The following is an 18,770-nucleotide window of genomic DNA, read 5'->3' on the forward strand; positions in this document are numbered from 1 at the left end:
ACAGGTGACCAGGTTATTTTTAATATTGGCAGAAATTAAAATTGGAAAGTTATCTGGACAAAATACTTTCAAAAGGCCACTGCTCTCTAAAAAAAGGATACACGGCCACTCAAATTAGCTTGGCCCACCATCACAGCTCCAGTTACAGAGTTTTAAATAACCATTAAATATTGTGGATGTGCTCATCTCATTCACTTAATCTCTCCGGTGCCCATTTGTCCCTCCTGGAATATTAGGCACTGCAATTCAGCAATCTGCCATTCTCCCCAAACAGATGAACAGAATTAATAACGAGAACTCTAGGTGTGATAATTACCATGGTATTAGTCATTCTCTGGAGCTACATTGCATTGTATGTGCCTTGCATAATACTCTGAAGGAAAACCAGGCGCTGTGTGCATACATACTATGATTTAAAGCACACGTTCTCCCCGAAACAATCCTGGGAACTGTAGTTTATCCCCCACAGAGTTTTAATTTCCTGCACCATTAACAAACTACAGATCCGAGGATTGGGGGGGGGCATGAAATATGCTTTAAATGTATTGTGTGTACACAGCCACTCATTCCAACAAACTTTTTCTGTGGGACAACTGACTGGAAGAGATTTGCCCACAAATTGAGTCTTGCCAATGGGTTTAGGAAGAGAGTTTCTCATTATTGCAAGGCTTGTTCAATTTTAGAAGTACCATCTCTGTGTCTTAGATTTAAACTGTATATAATATTAACCATACACACATACATACACAACTGTATGTCCTTAAACTGTATATAATATTAACCACACACACATACACATACAGTGGTACCTCAGAAGTCAAACAGAATCTGTTCCAGAAGTCCATTCGACTTCCAAAACGTTCAGAAACCAATGTGTGGCTTCCAATTGCGGCTTCCTGCAGCCAATCAAAAGCTGCGGAATTTGCATTGGAAGTTTGGGTTCCAAAGAACGTTCGCAAACCGGAACACTCACTTCTTGGTTTGCGGCATTTGGGAGCCAAAATGTTCGACTTGCGTTTGGGATCCAAGGTACGACTGTATGTCCTTTTCTAAAGCAACTGCCAATACTGCAGTCTCCAGCCGATGACCAGTACATTTTGACCCTTTCTTCTCGGTCCACTTTTCTCCTCTGAACAGACTCCTCCCCCTGAGATGCATTTGGTCCATAGGGAAATGATACCTGTGTCTGCTTCTTGAGATATGAAAATAATATGTCAGGGAACAATGGCATGTGATTAATGTCATGTATAATTTGAGACTGAACCTCAAGCGGGGCTCAGCCCTGGACCATATTTCCAGTGTCAGCCTCCAATTTGGGAATTTGTAAAGTACACAGAATATAAGGTAAAGGTAAAGGTACCCCTGCCCGTACGGGCCAGTCTTGACAGACTCTGGGGTTGTGCGCCCATCTCACTCAAGAGGCCAGGGGCCAGCGCTGTCCGGAGACACTTCCGGGTCACGTGGCCAGCGTGACATCGCTGCTCTGGCGAGCCAGAGCCGCACACGGAAACGCCGTTTACCTTCCCGCTGGTAAGCGGTCCCTATTTATCTACTTGCACCCGAGGGTGCTTTCGAACTGCTAGGTTGGCAGGCGCTGGGACCGAGCAGCGGGAGCGCACCCCGCCGCAGGGAGGGCAAATTCACCCTTGCCTATGTAGCCATGGAAAGATAAACAAAGGAACAAGAAATGCAATTTAACTGTGAGGTCACAGCAAGCAGCTCTGAGGTCCAATACTGAGACTCGTGGTTTCTTGGAAGCTACGCTATGACCAGGTCAGATAGTTAAGTTGGTTAGAGTGTGGTGCTGGTAATGGCAAGGTTGCAGGTTTGATCCCCGTAAGGGGCAGCTGGCTATTCCTGCATCATAGGGGGTTAGGCGAGATGATTCTCAAGATACCTTCCGACTCTATGATCTTTATAATTCTATGAAAGACGAGCTACACCCATCTGTGTAGATAGCTATTGCGGTTACTTAGTGGTTAGGGCAAATCACTCTGCACATGGCTCGCTTACAGCCACACTTTTTACGACTGCTTCACTGCATTCCCGAGCAAGAGCCTATGGCAGCCAAGACGCTTTAGGCAAGTTTCTTTCTTCTTTTTAAATCCTCAGTTAAAGCAGACAAACTTCTGTCCCCTAACAAGACCTTAAGTGGCCCGGGTTTTAAAATAAAAAAGGAAGATCTTCCAGTAGCAGCTGTCAGAACAAGCAGCAATGTGAGGGGGAGGAGGGTTGGAGAGAGAGAGAGAGAGAGAGAGAGAGAGAGAGAGAGAGAGAGAAGGAGGAAAAGGGACACTGGATGTGGATGATGGATGGCAAGAGATCCTTGACAGATGTCTAAATCTCTTTGAAATAAAAGAAGGTCAGAAGTCACACTCCGGGACAACTCAAAAAAGCACTTTGCATTAATACCTTTTCAAGCACCCCTACTTCCAAGCAAGGGCTGCTTGGACCACGGCAGGAAAAAGTGTAAGCACAGAGAGCGATTTCTCACCCCAACACAAACAAAATGCAACATGATACCAAGCCTGCGATATTCACTCTGCACTTTTATGTGACTTTGCCGAGTGCTAAGCCTCTGGAAAACATTGCTCCCTTTTACCCAAGCATCTGATCATGCTCGGGTATTTGTCTCCCATTTCCCCAGCCTAACAGACAGGTAAATCACATAGTTGAAGAGACATCACTTCATAATAAGGTTGAGCTATCCGCTGTTATACCCCCCTCAACAACACACACACAAAATTATATTTCCTTGTTTGTTTGGGTTCTTTTCTATCTGACTTTCCAGCTGAGAAGCCTTGTCATTTCTTCAAGATGAACAGTTTACACGTGCCTGCAATGAATATATATTTCCTGCCACTCCCTTAAAAACAGTCCCACAGATCAGGCCAGCCTTCAAACTTTGAATGCAGAATTGTGTCATGAACATGCATACCAAGTTTCAGTGTAAGAGCTTAAAGTTCAAGGGAGATCACAAAGTTCGAGGGAGTTTCAATGTAAGATCTTAAAGTCCAAGGGAGATTATATCCAGCATCTCATTTTGCACAGCCAATACTTTTTCGCTCCATTTCTGAAGTTCAGAGGTGAGTGTGGATCACAAAGTCGGCTTTCAGTTCTCCTTAACTTTTCTTTGCTACAATATTTGCATTACAGGCCAAATATGTACTGTGTGTACAAATTTTGTCTGTATTACCCCAGAGTAGGTTTTTGTTTTTTGCTGTGCAATTTAAAAAATCCTATAAAATACAATTTTGGGAATGGGGAAGAGATGAGTATGGACTTGCAGTACAAAAAATCTTTAGAAAAGAATATCCTAAGGGGGAGAACCCATGAAGCAGATGAATGAGGATCGAGTGAGCTCACTGGGCAGGGAAAGCTGACAGACTATTGATAAAGAATGGAAAATTGGGTGAGAGGAGGACTGGAATGGAGTGTCCTGTAAGTGGCATGGTTGGTTAACTGGAACACTGGACAGAAACACTCCACACTACAGAGTTTTTGTGTTATACTACAATGAGGCTTAGCCCTGTAAGTTTGTTCAGCACTAGGATGGAAGCCCTGAAATATATGAAACAATATTAATGAGCTGCATGCCTGATAAATGATACATATGATATATGTCTTTTCATTACAGTGGCACCTCGGGTTAAGTACAGTGGTGCCTCGCAAGACGAAAATAATTCATTCCGCGAGTCTCTTCGTTTAGCAGTATTTTCGTCTTGCGAAGCACGGCCATTAGCGGCTTAGCAGATTAGCGCTCAGGGGCGCCGACTTATAAAAAATATTGGGGGGGCCCATACCGGGGTCCTGCCCCGGGAAGTTTTCTAAGAGCCGCTCCCGGCCCGTTGCTGCTGCTGTCGCCCGCCTCGTGGCCCCCTCGCCAGCTGAGGGAGGGAGAGAGACCGAGAAGGAGAGAGATGCGTGGTGGGCAAGGCAAGTGCCCGCCGTGCCGCGCCTCCCACCGCCCCTTGTGCCGGCCGCCCCCTTCCCCGCGCGTGTTCGCTCACTCGCCCTCCTCACCCCAGCTCTTGGCCGTTCGCCCCAGGAACTTGCCACTGTTGGCGGTTGTAGATGAACCTCCGCCACTCGGCCATAGACTGGCTGAAGGGCTTCTTCTCCTCCTTGGCCAGAGAGAGAGAGAGAGAGAGAGAGAGAGAGAGAGAGAGGCTGGAAAGAGAGAGGGAGCTCGGCGGTTCGCGGGCGGCGGTTTTTCCCCTGCCGAAACAACAGCGGCTCCTCAGAACCGCTAAGTAACTCTCCCTCAGGCGCCCGGCGGGAGAGCAGAAGAGAGGAAAAGGAAAGAGGGGCTGGGCCAGTCGCACGCACCGAGCAAAACTACTCGCGCCGCCTCTTTTACTACCGTAATAATTATTTGTTTTAACTCATTACTGAATGTATTTTAAAAGGTAACTATCGTCAAACAAGGAAAATAAAAAATACCAACATAATTTTGTGATTTTACAAAGCATAATATAACTAATAATTTTCTTAAATTATTGGGGGGCTCTGCCCCCCCAAACGAATTTTTGAGGGGGCTCGGGCCCCCTCAGGCCCATGGAGTCAGCGCCTATGTTAGCGCTATTAGCGGCTTAGCGGCTATTAGCGGCTTAGAAAAAGGGGGGGAAGGGAAAAAACTCACAAGAACTCGCAAGACGTTTTCGTCTTGTGAAGCAAGCCCATAGGGAAATTCGTCTTGCGAAGCACCTCAAAAACGGAAAACTCTTTCATCTAGCGAGTTTTTCGTCTTGCGAGGCATTCGTCTTGTGGGGCACCACTGTACTTAATTCATTCTGGAGGTCCGTTCTTAACCTGAAACTGTTCTTAACCTGAAGCACCACTTTAGCTAATGGGGCCTCCTGCTGCTGTGCCGCTGCACGATTTCTGTTCTCATCCTGAAGCAAAGTTCTTAACCCGAGGTACTATTTCTGGGTTAGCGGAGTCTGTAACCTGAAGCATTATGTAACCTGAAGCATATGTAACCCGAGGTCCCACTGTATAAACTGGGGTGGGGGATAGATGCAGTGTTCGAATTTCGCCAGGTGTATTTTGCACTTTATTATCAGCCACTTGCGACCAAGTGAAGATAGATGCCTGGGTGCCAGGATGGCGGCTGACATTTCCACCATCTAGAGGTGCATACCTGAGGATCCTTGGATCTGGAGCGTTTTCACACACTAGCAACACATCCTGTAGAACTCTATTCAGTTATATTTTATCTGCACAATCAGAATTGGTTTCTTCCTTCCAAGCTCTCTGCTACAGTGGATAATTCACTCCTTTCTTGCTCTCTAGCTACAACTAACTTTAAACACAGGCTCCCATTGAACAACAGGCCAGTTGTAGGAATTACAACTCCCAAACCACGTTGGGTTGACAGTAAATCTGAAAACAGTAAGCAAGCTGTCAGGAAGAGAGGCTCGCCACCTCATTTATAATCCCCTGAGGTCAGTTTTATAGCTCTCGTAATACAGTCCATAACCCGGGGTCTTTTTTCTATTTTAAATCTTAATAATGCCATAAAACACAATGCCGCAAAAGGGGGGGGGGGGATAAAGCGAAAAAGGTGGAGCAGGTGCATGGCAGTGACAAATGCTAGCGAGAATTCAGAATGGCACAAATAAATCTGAAACGGGTCTGGTTTATAGACAGAGCTCAAGTAGATAAGGGAGGGGAGACTCTCTCGGAGACACCAACACACACTTTTAAGGGGAAAGTTATGGAAAGTAATTCTTGGTAGCCCAAGGAGGCTATATTTTTAGAACCTTGGACAACTCCTTAACCATTTAGTGTATGCCTATAAGGTTTTATTTACCAGGTGGGAGGGGAAGAGCAAAGGCCAATTCATTCAGCCTTCTCCCTAAATATTATAGAAAATATTATACAATTGCACCTTCCCATGTAGATACTGGTCTTTGGCACACACAAAAATCAGCAACCTGAGGCTTGCAGCTTCTCCGCCCCCAACAGTAAGTTCTAAGTCTTCAGTGATGCAAAGCAGAACAGGCTTCCAGTGTTTACATCTGCCTGTCTGTGGTTTAAGGGCTCCCACAGATGACCTGTTTATTCAGCTTATTTTGCTTGCACAAAGTCACACTGTGTCTCATTTTTCCTCCCTGAGCGTTCATTCCAATTTGTTTACAAGGCGGCTATGTGACCATGAGCGTTGATCCCGATTTGCTTGCTGAGTGTTTACACATCTTTCCGTTAATCGTGAGTTCATCCCACACTTTTTCGGCGCAATTTCCCTGCCATGAGATATCCAGTCTCAGATCTCCACTGTCCTATCTAGCTTGGCTCTTTGTTTGTCCTGCAAGCTTTCCTTGTGTGATTTGGCTTGTATTTCTAGAAATGTAATAATTCTCATAGTTAATCCTAAAGGATCTCATTCCAAGCCTAGAAGTCTGTTTCCAACATTAGCCAGCCAGATACAGTGGTGTAGTGGTAAATTTTGAAGTGCAGGAGGTTGTTGTGACAGTTCCCATAGCCATGCCCTGAAGGAGAGCCCCAAAATGTTGGCAGCTGTGCATATACACATAGGAGGGGAGGAGGAACCAGAAGTGCATAGAATAATACCCAATTTATTAGGATCAGCGTCACTGCAAGCCGTCATAAGCAGTCAGTGGCACTTACTTCTGACTGCATAGGTTCCGCTTGTGAAGCACACACACTTCAGCAAAAAGCTCTTCAGCCAGCTGCACGAGTTTTCCTATTACTCTCATATCTAATTCCCACTGACAGATCCATCCTTCACAAATGTGGCTAATGATAATCCTGTTTGAGAGACATCACAAGTCAGCGGCCATGCATGCATTACTGTATTTAAGCTTATTTTTTGGGTAAACTACTTTCAGCACAAATCTGTGGGAAATGCAGTATATAAATAGACTATGTCTATATTTTGCAAACATTTTGCCTTGAACGTCTTAAGATACTGTGCCCAAAACTGTATATAAATGTGCATATCAGCATGAGGTTTTCTATATAGAAGACATGTTCTTTTTTCCCAAAGAGCTGAAGACTGATTGCTGAGTAGACGCTCATTTCACTTTCATCTCCATTGAATGGAATATGTTTCTTTTTTTCCCTGGCACTTTAAACCAGCAATGCCTGTTTGATAAGAAGCAAAAGTACCTGTGCATGCACACTTACATTTTTCAACCAGAGTTCTCTGAAGATTTGCTAGGCGAGGTGGGAGAGCGTCCACTGAATTTTACAATCTACCTCCCCAGGCACTTGACTTTCCCCTTATATTTTTAAATAAATTGCTTATTACAGTGGTACCTCAGGTTACATACGCTTCAGGTTACAGACGCTTCAGGTTACAGACTCCGCTAACCCAGAAATACTGCTTCAGGTTAAGAACTTTGCTTCAGGATGAGAACAAAAATTGTGTTCCGGTGGCGCGGCAGCAGCAGGAGGCCCCATTAGCTAAAGTGGTGCTTCAGGTTAAGAACAGTTTCAGGTTAAGTACGGACCTCCGGAACAAATTAAGTACTTAATCCGAGGAACCACTGTACCAGTTTTAGCTGTGATTTTTTTTTTTAAAAAAAACAACTTTAAGAGGCAAAGAGAGGGGGTGGGTTTCTGCTGGATTTAACAACACATTGCAGGGTTCTTCAACCAAAAATGGGGTTGGAAACTACTGGTGTACACTATGGGAAATGGTGCCTCCACCCAAGTCTTATTGGCTGCATTGCAATTACTGGTATGTCTCCAGTACAACTGGAGAGCAGTACAATCATGTCTTCAAAGACCACCACCAGCACTCAAAAGTCTGTTTTCAGATGGTCCAAAAGACAGCAAGGAAAACAGAAGAAAACATCGTGATCTAGGGACGCGGGTGGCGCTGTGGTGTAAACCACTGAGCCTCTTGGGCTTGCCGATCAGAAGGTCGGCGGTTCAAATCCCCACAACGGGGTGAGCTCCTGTTGCTCTGTCCCAGCTCCTGCCAACCTAGCAGTTCGAAAGCATGCCAAAAAGTGCAAGTAGATAAACAGGTATCTCTGTGGCGGGAAGGTAAATGGCGTTTCTGTGCGCTGCTCTCGTTTCGGTGTTCCATTGCATCAGAAGCGGCTTAGTCATGCTGGCCACATCCCTCGGCCTGTAAAGTGAGATGAGAGCTGCAACTCCAGATCATCTGCGACTGGACTTAAATGTCAGGGATCCTTTACCTTTTTTTAAAAAAATAATTGTGATATACTTATACAGTGGTACCTCGGGTTACATATGCTTCAGGTTACATACGCTTCAGGTTACAGACTCCACTAACCCAGAAATAGTACCTCGGGTTAAGAACTTTGCTTCAGGATGAGAACAGAAATCGTGCTCTGGCGGCGCAGCAGCAGCAGGAGGCCCCATTAGCTAAAGTGGTACCTCAGGTTAAGAACAGTTTCAGGTTAAGAACGGACCTTCAGAACGAATTAAGTACTTAACCCAAGGTACCACTGTATATCACAATAAGGATGGAGCTATGTAGAAGCATTGGCTTCACAGTTTTCCCCGCATTATGATTTTTGCATAGCACACACATACACATACACACAATTCACGATATATTGCCAGGTCAAAAATTATGAAACCTCTATCACAATACAGTATGGACTTTAAACCGGTTTTGGACAATATATCGAGATATCGCCCAGCCCTAGTCTTTCTCAGAGCAAAGAGTGTGACTAATGCCAAATAAAGAGAGATCAGCCACTGCACTTGGATACAGCCGTATTGGGACGCACAGAGTGAAGGGGAAAGAAACTGTTGCTAGGCTTGCACACTTCATATTGCTGGCAGGTGTGCCATCAAAGGAGCTTGTCACCAGACAGAGCATGCACAAACCTAGCAACATTTGCCCACTTCCTAGCAACGCTTTTCCTTCACCCCAGAGGTGCAGTGCAAGTGCACAGGAATGCTAAAGGTGTTGAGTTTTAATTTCAAGGCCTTTTTCAAGTAGCCTTGCACACAGTGGTGGACATAAGAAAAGCTGGTCTTTTACAAAGAAGTATGCTTCTGGTATCTGGGTAGCTAGCCTGTGGTCCTCTGGTTGTTGCTGGACAACAAGTCCCATCATCCCTGGCCAACAACCATCCTGGCTGGGGCTGATGAGAGGTGGAGACCAACAGTATCTGCAGGGCCACAGGCTAGCCACCCTTGTACTAGAGCAGTGTTTCCCAAACTTGGGTCTCCAGCTGTTTTTGGACTACATTTCCCATCACACCTAATCCTGCTAGCAAGGGATGATGGGAGTTGTAGTCCAAAAAACAGCTGGAGACCCAAGTTTGGAAAACACTGTACTAGAGGCTTAGGTCATAACAGAGTTAAGTTTAAAGGATTGCTGCGCTCAATTACTGAGCCACAAAGCCGTCAAGTTAAGACGGATGAGTCAAGTGCGTCAAATCAAGCTCACTTCCCTGTGGCTGAAGCATAAAAAAAGAGGTAAAGGACCCCTGACAGTTAAGTCCAGTCACAGGCGACTCTGGGGTAGCGGCGCTCATCTCGCTTTACTGGCTGAGGGAGCCGATGTTTGTCCGCAGACAGTTTTTCCGGGTCATGTAGCCAGCATGACTAAGCCGCTTCTGAAACCAGAGCAGCGCACGGAAATGCTGTTTACCTTCCTGCCACAGCGGTACCTATTTATCTACTTGCACTTTTTGGCATGCTTTCGAACTGCTAGGTTGGCAGGAGCTGGGACAGAGCAACAGGAGCTCACTCCATCATGGGGATTCGAACTGCCAACCTTCTCATCGGCAAGCCCAAGAGGTTTAGACCACAGCGCTACCCGTGTCCTTGAAGCTGAAGCATGAATACAGCTAAATAACAGCTACCATTGCCGAAGGACTGTGCATCCCTCTTCCACTTATGGAAACCCTCCGATAGGCAGCTGGAAGTAACCATCTCTGGTTACTCCTGCCACAGGATTTGATGCCGCTGAAAACAAATCCAACCAAACACTTGTTTAACGGCTCTTAATGATCTCTACAGATGCAGATTCCACCACACCTCTAGCTAAATAACTGGTTGCTCTGCTGCTCCACCCACTCACACAGCCGGGTTGCTTCCAGGATGGAGCCATTTATGAGTATCTATCCGCTCTGTTGTGCACAACACCGTACAAAAGGCACTGTCCTGATCGCTGTTGAAACTATTCGCTGCCTCTGCTAGTCTGGCATCCTATCAAGCCAGCATAATGTCAGCTCCGCAAACTTGAGAACATCTCTTTTCGGGACTTCCTGTGTTGGTGGGTTGGAAGTTGAAAAAGCTGTCAATTAGAACTCTTAGTCTTGCTGTCAGTTTTTCCATTTCCACACAGTCCATTTTAATTTTAATAGACCAAAGCAACAAAACTTTTTATTGAAGAGTGGAGCCCCCTTTTGGATTGCCTAAGAAAGTATTATAGTCAAATGAAATTGCGGGCAGGATTTGAAGTATGAGCATGTAAGGGAAATGGAAAAAGTAATTGTAAAAGAGGAAATATGTAATAGGTAAAAGTATGTTTCATAATGCAGTAAAAAAAAGGGTGGGAATAAAAACATCATGGAGGTAAGGGTGGGAAGTCAAAACATTAAGGGAATTATGTGTTGTTACATTTGTTAAAATTTCAGAAATTCAAAAAAAAGAATTAAATTAAGAAAAAAGAAAAAGCTGTGAATTAGAAAAACTTTTTAAAAAGAGTGCCATACAGTTTGTTCTGCACAAGGAAGCCAGAGTAACTCATTTCTTAAGGTGTGTTTGGAGCCAGATCTGGACTTGACACTGCAGAAGGGAAACACACAGAGGAGGAGCTGGCTCAGTGCTTCAGATTGGCAACTTTCGATTTAAAAAGTACTCGCCACTGCACCTTATTGCTGGAACCTGTCAAAATCTGGCAGGATGAGGAGTTCCTTGGTTTTGTAGACCCCAATAGAGATTGTCTAGCAGAACACAGCAATGATGGTTGGGGAAGCATCCTGGCTGATTGGCAACCACAACTTGTGCTACTCATCATCCTGTCTAGAGAAGCAGTGTGTGGGGGGGGAGGGATCCTGGCTCCCTATGGTACCTGGATTACTGTCCAGGGAAAGGACTACAGGTCCTTCCAGCTGTGAGATCTCAACAGCAGCCCATGATCCTCTTAGCCCTAGAAGTGATGCAGAAGGGAGAACCAGTTGTTTAGAAATACAGTGGTGCCTCGCAAGACGAAATTAATCCGTTCCGTGAGGCTCTTCGTCTAGCGGTTTTTTCGTCTTGCGAAGCCAGCCCATTGACACCTTAGCGGATTAGCACTATTAGCGGTTTAGCGGCTTTTAGCGATCAGCTGTTAAGCAGCTTATCAGCAGATCAGCTGATAAGCGGCTTAGCGGCTTAGGAAAAGGGGGGGGGAAAGGGGAAAAAACCCGCAGGAACTCGCAAGACATTTTCGTCCTGCAAAGCAAGCCCATAGGGAAATTCGTTTTGCGAAGCGCCTCCAAAACGGAAAACCCTTTCGTCTAGCGGGTTTTCCGTCTTGCGAGGCGTTCGTCTTGCGGGGCACCACTGTATTCACAAACCAGCTAAGCTCACAGTCTGTGTTATAGCAGACCTCTCCCCTTGCTCTCCCCACTAACACAAAAACTTAAGGTCTCCAGCCTTACTCTAGGTCTACCTGTCCACCTTTGTTCTGAGCATGTGATGAAGCCAGGGTGAGTTTTTATTTATTTTAAAACAAGCATTCTGTCCCCAACTTGCTGCAACTGTGGCACCAGAAATAATTTTGTCAATCAACATTGTTTTGGTTTTTTACCTCTACCTTAAACCCAGTTTGTCCCACAGGTGGACACTGTTTCAGAATGTTAACCCTGCTAATATCTGGGAATGATCAGTGCATAGTTTTTACTTGTCAGCAGGGAAAACAAGTGCTGAGAGTTGAGGGCCGTCTGGAAATTAAGCTCCAGACGTGAAAGAGCTATAAAGCTGGAACATCTTGCTATTGCAAATGTACCCTAGTGAAGCCATTTTCCACTACAAGTTGTATCGAAGACAGCAGCAAAGGGTCAAGAGGGGTTGCAAGCTTCACTCCTCAGGCATCCCCTTCCCAAAAGAATATGCCCGGCCTGTGTGGGCTGGAGACAAATACAGCCTCAGGGCAAGTGTGTCATCCTACTCAATTACATCTAAGTTACAGCTACCACAGAAGACTTGGCGTTTTCCTCTGCCACCCCTGCTGGGTGACGGATTTACCTCCAGCTCTCAGATCGTCATGTTCTAAGCAAGTAAATTAGAGTCACTGCAAAGGCTGCAACCAGCTTACTAAAACTACTGGGAGCCGGAATAGCCTGAGGATAGGGATTGACACTATTTGGGTGAGCAATCTAAGACTGATGAATCACGGACTCACAGAATCGAAGAGTTAGAAGGGACCCCAAGGGTCATCTTCCTGCAACAGTCAGAATGCTTTATCCATGGCCACAGCAGGTTCTGCGCTGGTGTTAAGTCCACTCCAGCCAGATTTCACAGACCTGCCACCTGTATGTACAGATCAGTGAGCTAAACACTGATTCGGCGGCCAGTCTAAATCCCTCTCCATGTCAGTACAGTGGTACCTTGCTTTCCGAACGGCTTGGCTCCCAAACAAATCAGCTCCCAAACACCACAAACCCAGAAGTGTTCCGGTTTGTGAACATTTTCCAGAAGCCAAACATCCATTTTGGCTGTCGGCATTGTTTCTGGGGCCAATCAGAAGCCGCACCTTGGTTTGCAAACGTTTTGGAAGTCGAACGGACTTCCAGAATGGATTGAGTTCGGGAACCAAGGTACCACTGTACTGGGGTGGGGGGTAGGTTATGCATATTTATCTATTTATACATGGTTGGATTCAGGGCAGTCATGCTTCGACACACTGAAATCAATGCAACTTAAGTCCCATTGATTGCAAGAGTGTATTCACAGTCATTCTTCACCTAATTAAAGATAAATTTGTGAATGTAGTTACAAAGCTACTCCAGGCATTTGGAAAGGTTGGGCTAAGGCAGGAATCCCCCAGATTCTTAGGTAGTGGTTCTTCCCAATCCTGCCTCTCTTCCGCAACTCCCAGCCTTTCCCAACCTATGGGTCCCCAGATGTTGTTGAACTACAACTCCCATCACCCCTAGCTAGCAAGGCCAGAGCTCAGGGATGATGGGATTTGTAGTCCAACAACATCTGGGGACCCACAGGATGAGAACCGCTGTGTGAGGCTTAAACCAATAACATCAGTGACTAAATCTGCTACTACATGCATGCAAAGTATGTCTTCTGTCACTGAACAACATTTAAGTGCCCTACATTACCAATACAATAGGAAAAAGAACTGCTGGAGTGATTTGCACAGGCATAGAACTTTTATTAAATCTGTTCCAAATTCTGTTCACAGTTTCTACTAAATTCATGGACTATAACTACACTAATTGTTGGTTTTTTAAAAGACAGAAAGCAGGAAAGGGGGAAAGAGAAAAACCGAAGAAGGAAAAACAGATAGAAAGGAGAACAAACAAACAGACCTCAAATTGCATGATAAAGTTATAGTGGTTCTTGAATCTTTTTTATTTTGTTACTAATTTTGTTAGAAGTTACTCAATGTATTGTTCTTTAAAAGGGATAACTTTCAAACTAAGAATATACCGTAACCACTGAGGAATGGGGGGGGGGTTGGTTTCCCCCCCCCCAAAGTAGGATGTTCTACTTTGTCTGAGAAATTGTCTACTGAGAAATTGACCCCCGTTTGTTTTTTAACCATACTGATTCACCTGCAAGTATGGTGTGTTGCCTGTTAAATTTAATTGAAAGCATTCTGGACTACAAAAGCCAGCCTTGCAAACCAATCCACAAAAACAGTCTGCACGTATTTGGTCGAAAGGAGAAAAGAGTACGGTAAGGGTAACTCCCCAGTTGCCCTGAGGAAAATTACTTGTCACACAGGCAGCCGGGTGACTGGCTCTTTTACAAGGCTGCACAGAACCAATCTACATCAATAAAGTCAGAAAGCTCAGGTGAAGAGGACCACAAATGCATGGACCTCCAGCCCTTGAATTTCAGATTCCATACTCTAACAAGTTCCCTCTAAGCTGCACAGGCCAAGGTGAAAGACACCTTAGGACTCCAAAGCAACTCATCAAATTACAGCCAAACAATGGCTGAGGGTGCACAGAGAACATGAGTAAATAAATGCATGGTCTGAGCCCACATCTTCAGTGTGTGTGCCCCAGGCAAGTATGTTCACTCCTGTTAAATCACACAAGCTTTGCTCTGAATGAGCTTGCACAGCCTCCACTGAACACTGTTTGGTTCCACACACTGCACGACTTGGAACAGTCAGGAAATGTTTTCACTCGGACAAAGGCAGAACGAGGAACCTATAAAACTATAGAGCAGGCATCCCCAACCTGTTTGGAAAGTGACAATGGAAAACATAGAATTGTAGAGTTGCAAGGGACCCTGAGGATCATCTTAGTCCAAGCCCCTGCAATTGAGGAATATGCAACTGCCCCATACAGGGACTGAACTCGCAAACCCTGGCATTATCAGCATCATGCTGTAACCAACAGATGTTTTTGACTACAACTCCTGTTATGTTCTGAGTTGAACAGGATCCAAAAGGCAGCAGTATGATTGGTCCTAGAACAATAGGATTCAGAATGGAGCAGTCTGACCAGTCCTAGAACAATAGGATTCAGAATGGAGCAGTCTGATTGGTCCTAGAACAATAGGGTCTAGAATACAGCAGTCTGACTGGTCCACAGGAGCCACCCAATCCAGCTACAGGTGGAAGTGAATCCGCAACTTGATTGGCCTACAGGTGAATCCCGGAATTAACCAATCACGTGGGGCCCATTGTGTAAATAATGTATATAAAGCAGACATTCTGGGGGAACTTCAATTCCTCCTCACCACTATGAGCCGAATAAAGAGCATGAAATCCACTCTCGACTCAGAGTATATTTCAACTCCCACTGTCCCTGACCACTGGTCATGCTGGCTAGGGGTAAGTGGGATCTAAAATCACCTGGAGAGCACTGGGCCAGGGAAAGCTGATTTAGAGAAACAGGGCCAGGGAAGCAAAATAGCATGTATATGCATGGATTGAAAGGGAAAGGAGCTATGATAAGAAACATTAAAATGTGCTTTCTCTCCTCCCTGCTATCTGTAAATTGAATATGCTATGAAAGAAGGATTGCTTTGGCAGTGTGCCACAATTGCACTATCACACCTGGTTAAAAAAGATTGACAGGTTCTTCTATTGATTCAAATAATTCCAAGCCTGTTCGTCTCTGGTCAACCAGTGGGATACAGCTGTCTGCACACCATTGGCGAATGGTCTTCTGTCCTCCCACCAAGTTGCTTCAAGGAAACAACATATTCTAGCCTTGAAAAAGACGGCATTTTGTTGAAAGGCCTGCAGGTACCTTTCTGATCTGAGGATGTGCTGCAACCCAGGTCCAGCAGTAGAAAAGTATAAGCAGGTTTTCTGTGTGCATTTAGAGGAGGAGAGAAATGCGCCTTGGTAGAAAGATGCGAGGAGACAGAACTAGAGGGAACGTAAGGGAAAGCTTCTTAAACTTTACTGTAGAATAGGTTTCTTGTGCAATTTCTTTCTCTGGAGGTTTTCAAGAAAATGTTCTGCCCGAGGATCAATGCTGCAGCTTTTTGAAGCTTTTGACATTGAAATGGACGCTTTATTGACGCTTTTAAAAGCTGTGTTTTGTATTTTAAGTTTTGCAAAGAGCCCAGAGAACTGGACTTGTTTTCAGTTTGTTTATTTATGAAAAATATCCATAGCCCTCCCTTCACCCATATGGATGCACCAAGGCGGGGTACATTTAAAAAACCCCACACCATATAGCAATAATAAAATTTTCAAACGTAACAAATTAAGGCATCCAAACATCAACCAATAGCACAGCAGGCAAAATAATCAGGACCCAAGGATGTAATCCTAACAATGTCAACTCCGGTGTAATTTAATTCAATGCAGCTTACTCCCAGGTATGTAAAGTTAGGACTGTAGCCCCTCAAACTCTTAAAATACCAGGAGAAGCAGATTCTTGTGTCACAATTAATGTGTAACACATGTGTCACAATTAAGGAACATAGTGGTAGCTGGTGATGTAAAACTCAAACCCTTAAGATTCACAACCATGCATAGTTCTAGGACCCAAATACTCCCCATTTAGTTTCCCCTTCAATTTTTAATTTAAAGTATACTACAAACGATCACTGGACTGGAGTGCATGGGCTTTTGGGGGGGGGAGAAATAACTCTGAAGACAGATACTAGAGGTTCATTCAATTATCAAGGGAATGAGTTTTTTGTTTACGTTCATAACAGTACAAACCAACAGTACCAGTCACTCAGTGAACTTGAAAGGCAGTAAATTCTGAACAGAAAAAGGTAACTGTGCAATGCATGTAATAACTTAAGAAAATTCGCTGCCAGAAGATGTAATGATGGCCATTAGATTTAACAGCTTAAAAAGTAACAACAGGTTCGACAAATACGTTCACCATGACAGCTAAATAGAACTTCTATGTTCACAGATAGTATACCTCTGCTGGAGAAAAACAGGACAAAGCTGTCACTTTCCCGCCCTTTCTGGCAGCCACTAGAAAAACCTAAGACCCCCCTTGAACTGCTGGAAACAGAATTATGAAGTTAGACAGGTCCTTGGCTCGACCCAGCAGTGTTTAAAGAGGCTCCTCCAGCTCTCTAAAAAGCTTCATTCACCTCGGTACACGACAACAGGAGAGCATGCTTATAGATCAGCAGACACAACCCTCAGCAAAAACTCCATGTAATGCTAAAATCCAGCAGAACAGAAAACTGGTCTTAAATTCTATTTTTAGTAGCACTCTTAACTGGCAACTTTTCTGGTCGTTTAGCTTGAAGGAAGAAAGGGGGGGAGAGAAGCAAAGGAAAATATAGTCATCATCTTGACTAGCTATGAGGAGCTGTTAAAATCAAACTTCCCAGTCGATTCAAGCCAAGGGTTTAAAAGAGGGGATGTGTCAGTATCTTTAGCCTAATTGTGTCAGGAGGACAAAGTCTTACCGTGAACAATGCCAAATTTGACTGTTTCCACCCCTCGATTGCTGCTGCCTGCTCCGCTTCGTCTAAGCAAAGGACAGCCAGGGAGAAAGAGCCGGCGCCCTAATTGCAAAGGTCTGGTCAAGATTTCCTGACGTGTTTCTGTCTTGCCGATCGGAATTCCTCCCATGCAAGTTCCAATAGTGTGAACTAAAAACCAGTGACCACTTTCTCCCCCCCCCCCCCCCCGCCAGAGAAGCTTTCCCAGGCAAAGGTGCTTGCAAGAAGTCCAAAGTTTTGAGCTAAGGTGCTTGCAAGAAAAACCCGACAGTCCTTAGACTTGGTTACAAGGCAGAACAGGTGCCAACTGGTGCTCATTTGTAACCGTAGCAATCGCTTGCCTGCCAAGAACACGCAGAATGCACTTGACATCAGACCTATAAGAGAGAGGGAGATGGATGGGAAGTCATCTCATGTCATCCCCTGAAGGCCATGCCTGAGGTCACACGCGGATATTTGCCACTAGAAAAAACGAAGACCCCTTGAACTGCTTGGAAATGTACTTGAAATGTATGTCCCATTTGCCTTTGCTTAAGTGCACATGTGGTTATTCAGAGTTGCAGGGTGTGGGGTGCGCACTCTGCACATGTTCAGAGGCACCTTTACTACTTCACACATTGGGTTTCAATACCATGGCTGAACCCTGCAGATTCTGAGACTCAACCACATCACAAACTGAGTCCTGAGTTTTAAGTGAACCTACTGATGTGTGAGTCCAACTAATGAATTTAAGTTACCGTAGGTGGTTATTTTCACCAACAAAGGAGCCCTTTGCTGTACAATTTGTTTTTCATTTCTCAAACATTTTCACAACAATCTTCATTACACTGATTCATGACTTCCCAACCCCACCATGTTTTTACTCAAACCTTTTCTACTGCATTATATCTTTATTTATTACAAAAGTTTCTTTATTACAATTATTTTATCATTTTTCTTCCACTGCTTCTATCTCAAATCCTGCCCATGATTTCATTTGACTATAGTATTTTTTTTTCAATAGTCCACGAAAGGCCTCCATTCTTCTATAAAAAGCTCGTTTTGATCTCTTCGTTTCGCAGTCAGCTTTGCCATTTTTGCACGGTCCACTACTTTCGAAAGCCACTCTTCCTTTGTTGAAACCTGCTCTTTCCATTTCTGTGCATATAATATTCTAGTTACTGTTGTCGCATACATAAATAGTTTAGTCATCTTCTTTGGAACCCCTGTCGCTATTAAAACTACAACGAAAGCTTCTGATCTCAGCAAAGTTAAATGCATCTTGGCATACGGAATGCACATAGCAGCCACCGGTAGGTTGATAATTATCAGGGCTGCAGAAGATTGGGAGGGGGAGTTTAACCATTTCGTCACCTGCTGCAGACCTCTCAAAGACAACTCTTTTGGAGCTACTACAGTGGTAGCTCAGGTTACATACGCTTCGGGTTACATACGCTTCAGGTTACAGACTCCGCTAACCCAGAAATAGTGCTTCAGGTTAAGAACTTTGCTTCAGGATGAGAACAGAAATTGTGCTCTGGTGGCGCAGCGGCAGCAGGAGGCCCCATTAGCTAAAGTGGTGCTTCAGGTTAAGAACAATTTCAGGTTAAGTACAGACCTCCGGAACGAATTAAGTACTTAACCTGAGGTACCACTGTATTTGCATGGGGAGGAAATCCTTCACTCACACAAATTCTCCATTAGAACTCAGTGAAAGAGAA

General features: G+C 44.7%; 1 protein-coding gene across 8 annotated transcripts in view; it reads right to left on the minus strand.

Annotated features, from left to right (window-relative positions):
* The window catches only part of ZNF385C (zinc finger protein 385C), a 167,082-nt gene that overhangs the window by 106,297 nt on the left and 42,015 nt on the right, over positions 1–18,770 (minus strand). The window contains exon 1 of one of the 8 annotated variants that reach the window (XM_083709458.1): positions 17,035–17,409. The exons of 6 other annotated variants lie outside the window; for them this stretch is intronic. In XM_083709458.1, coding sequence (XP_083565584.1) covers positions 17,035–17,200 — 166 coding nt within the window. In that variant the 5' untranslated portion in view covers positions 17,201–17,409. Of the gene's footprint in view, positions 1–17,034; positions 17,410–18,770 lie in introns of those variants that run through there. One more of the 8 variants, XM_083709455.1, reaches the window with a different exon arrangement.

Source organism: Podarcis gaigeae, assembly GCF_964106915.1.
Source record: "Podarcis gaigeae genome assembly, chromosome: 13".
NCBI lineage: Eukaryota > Metazoa > Chordata > Lepidosauria > Squamata > Lacertidae > Podarcis > Podarcis gaigeae.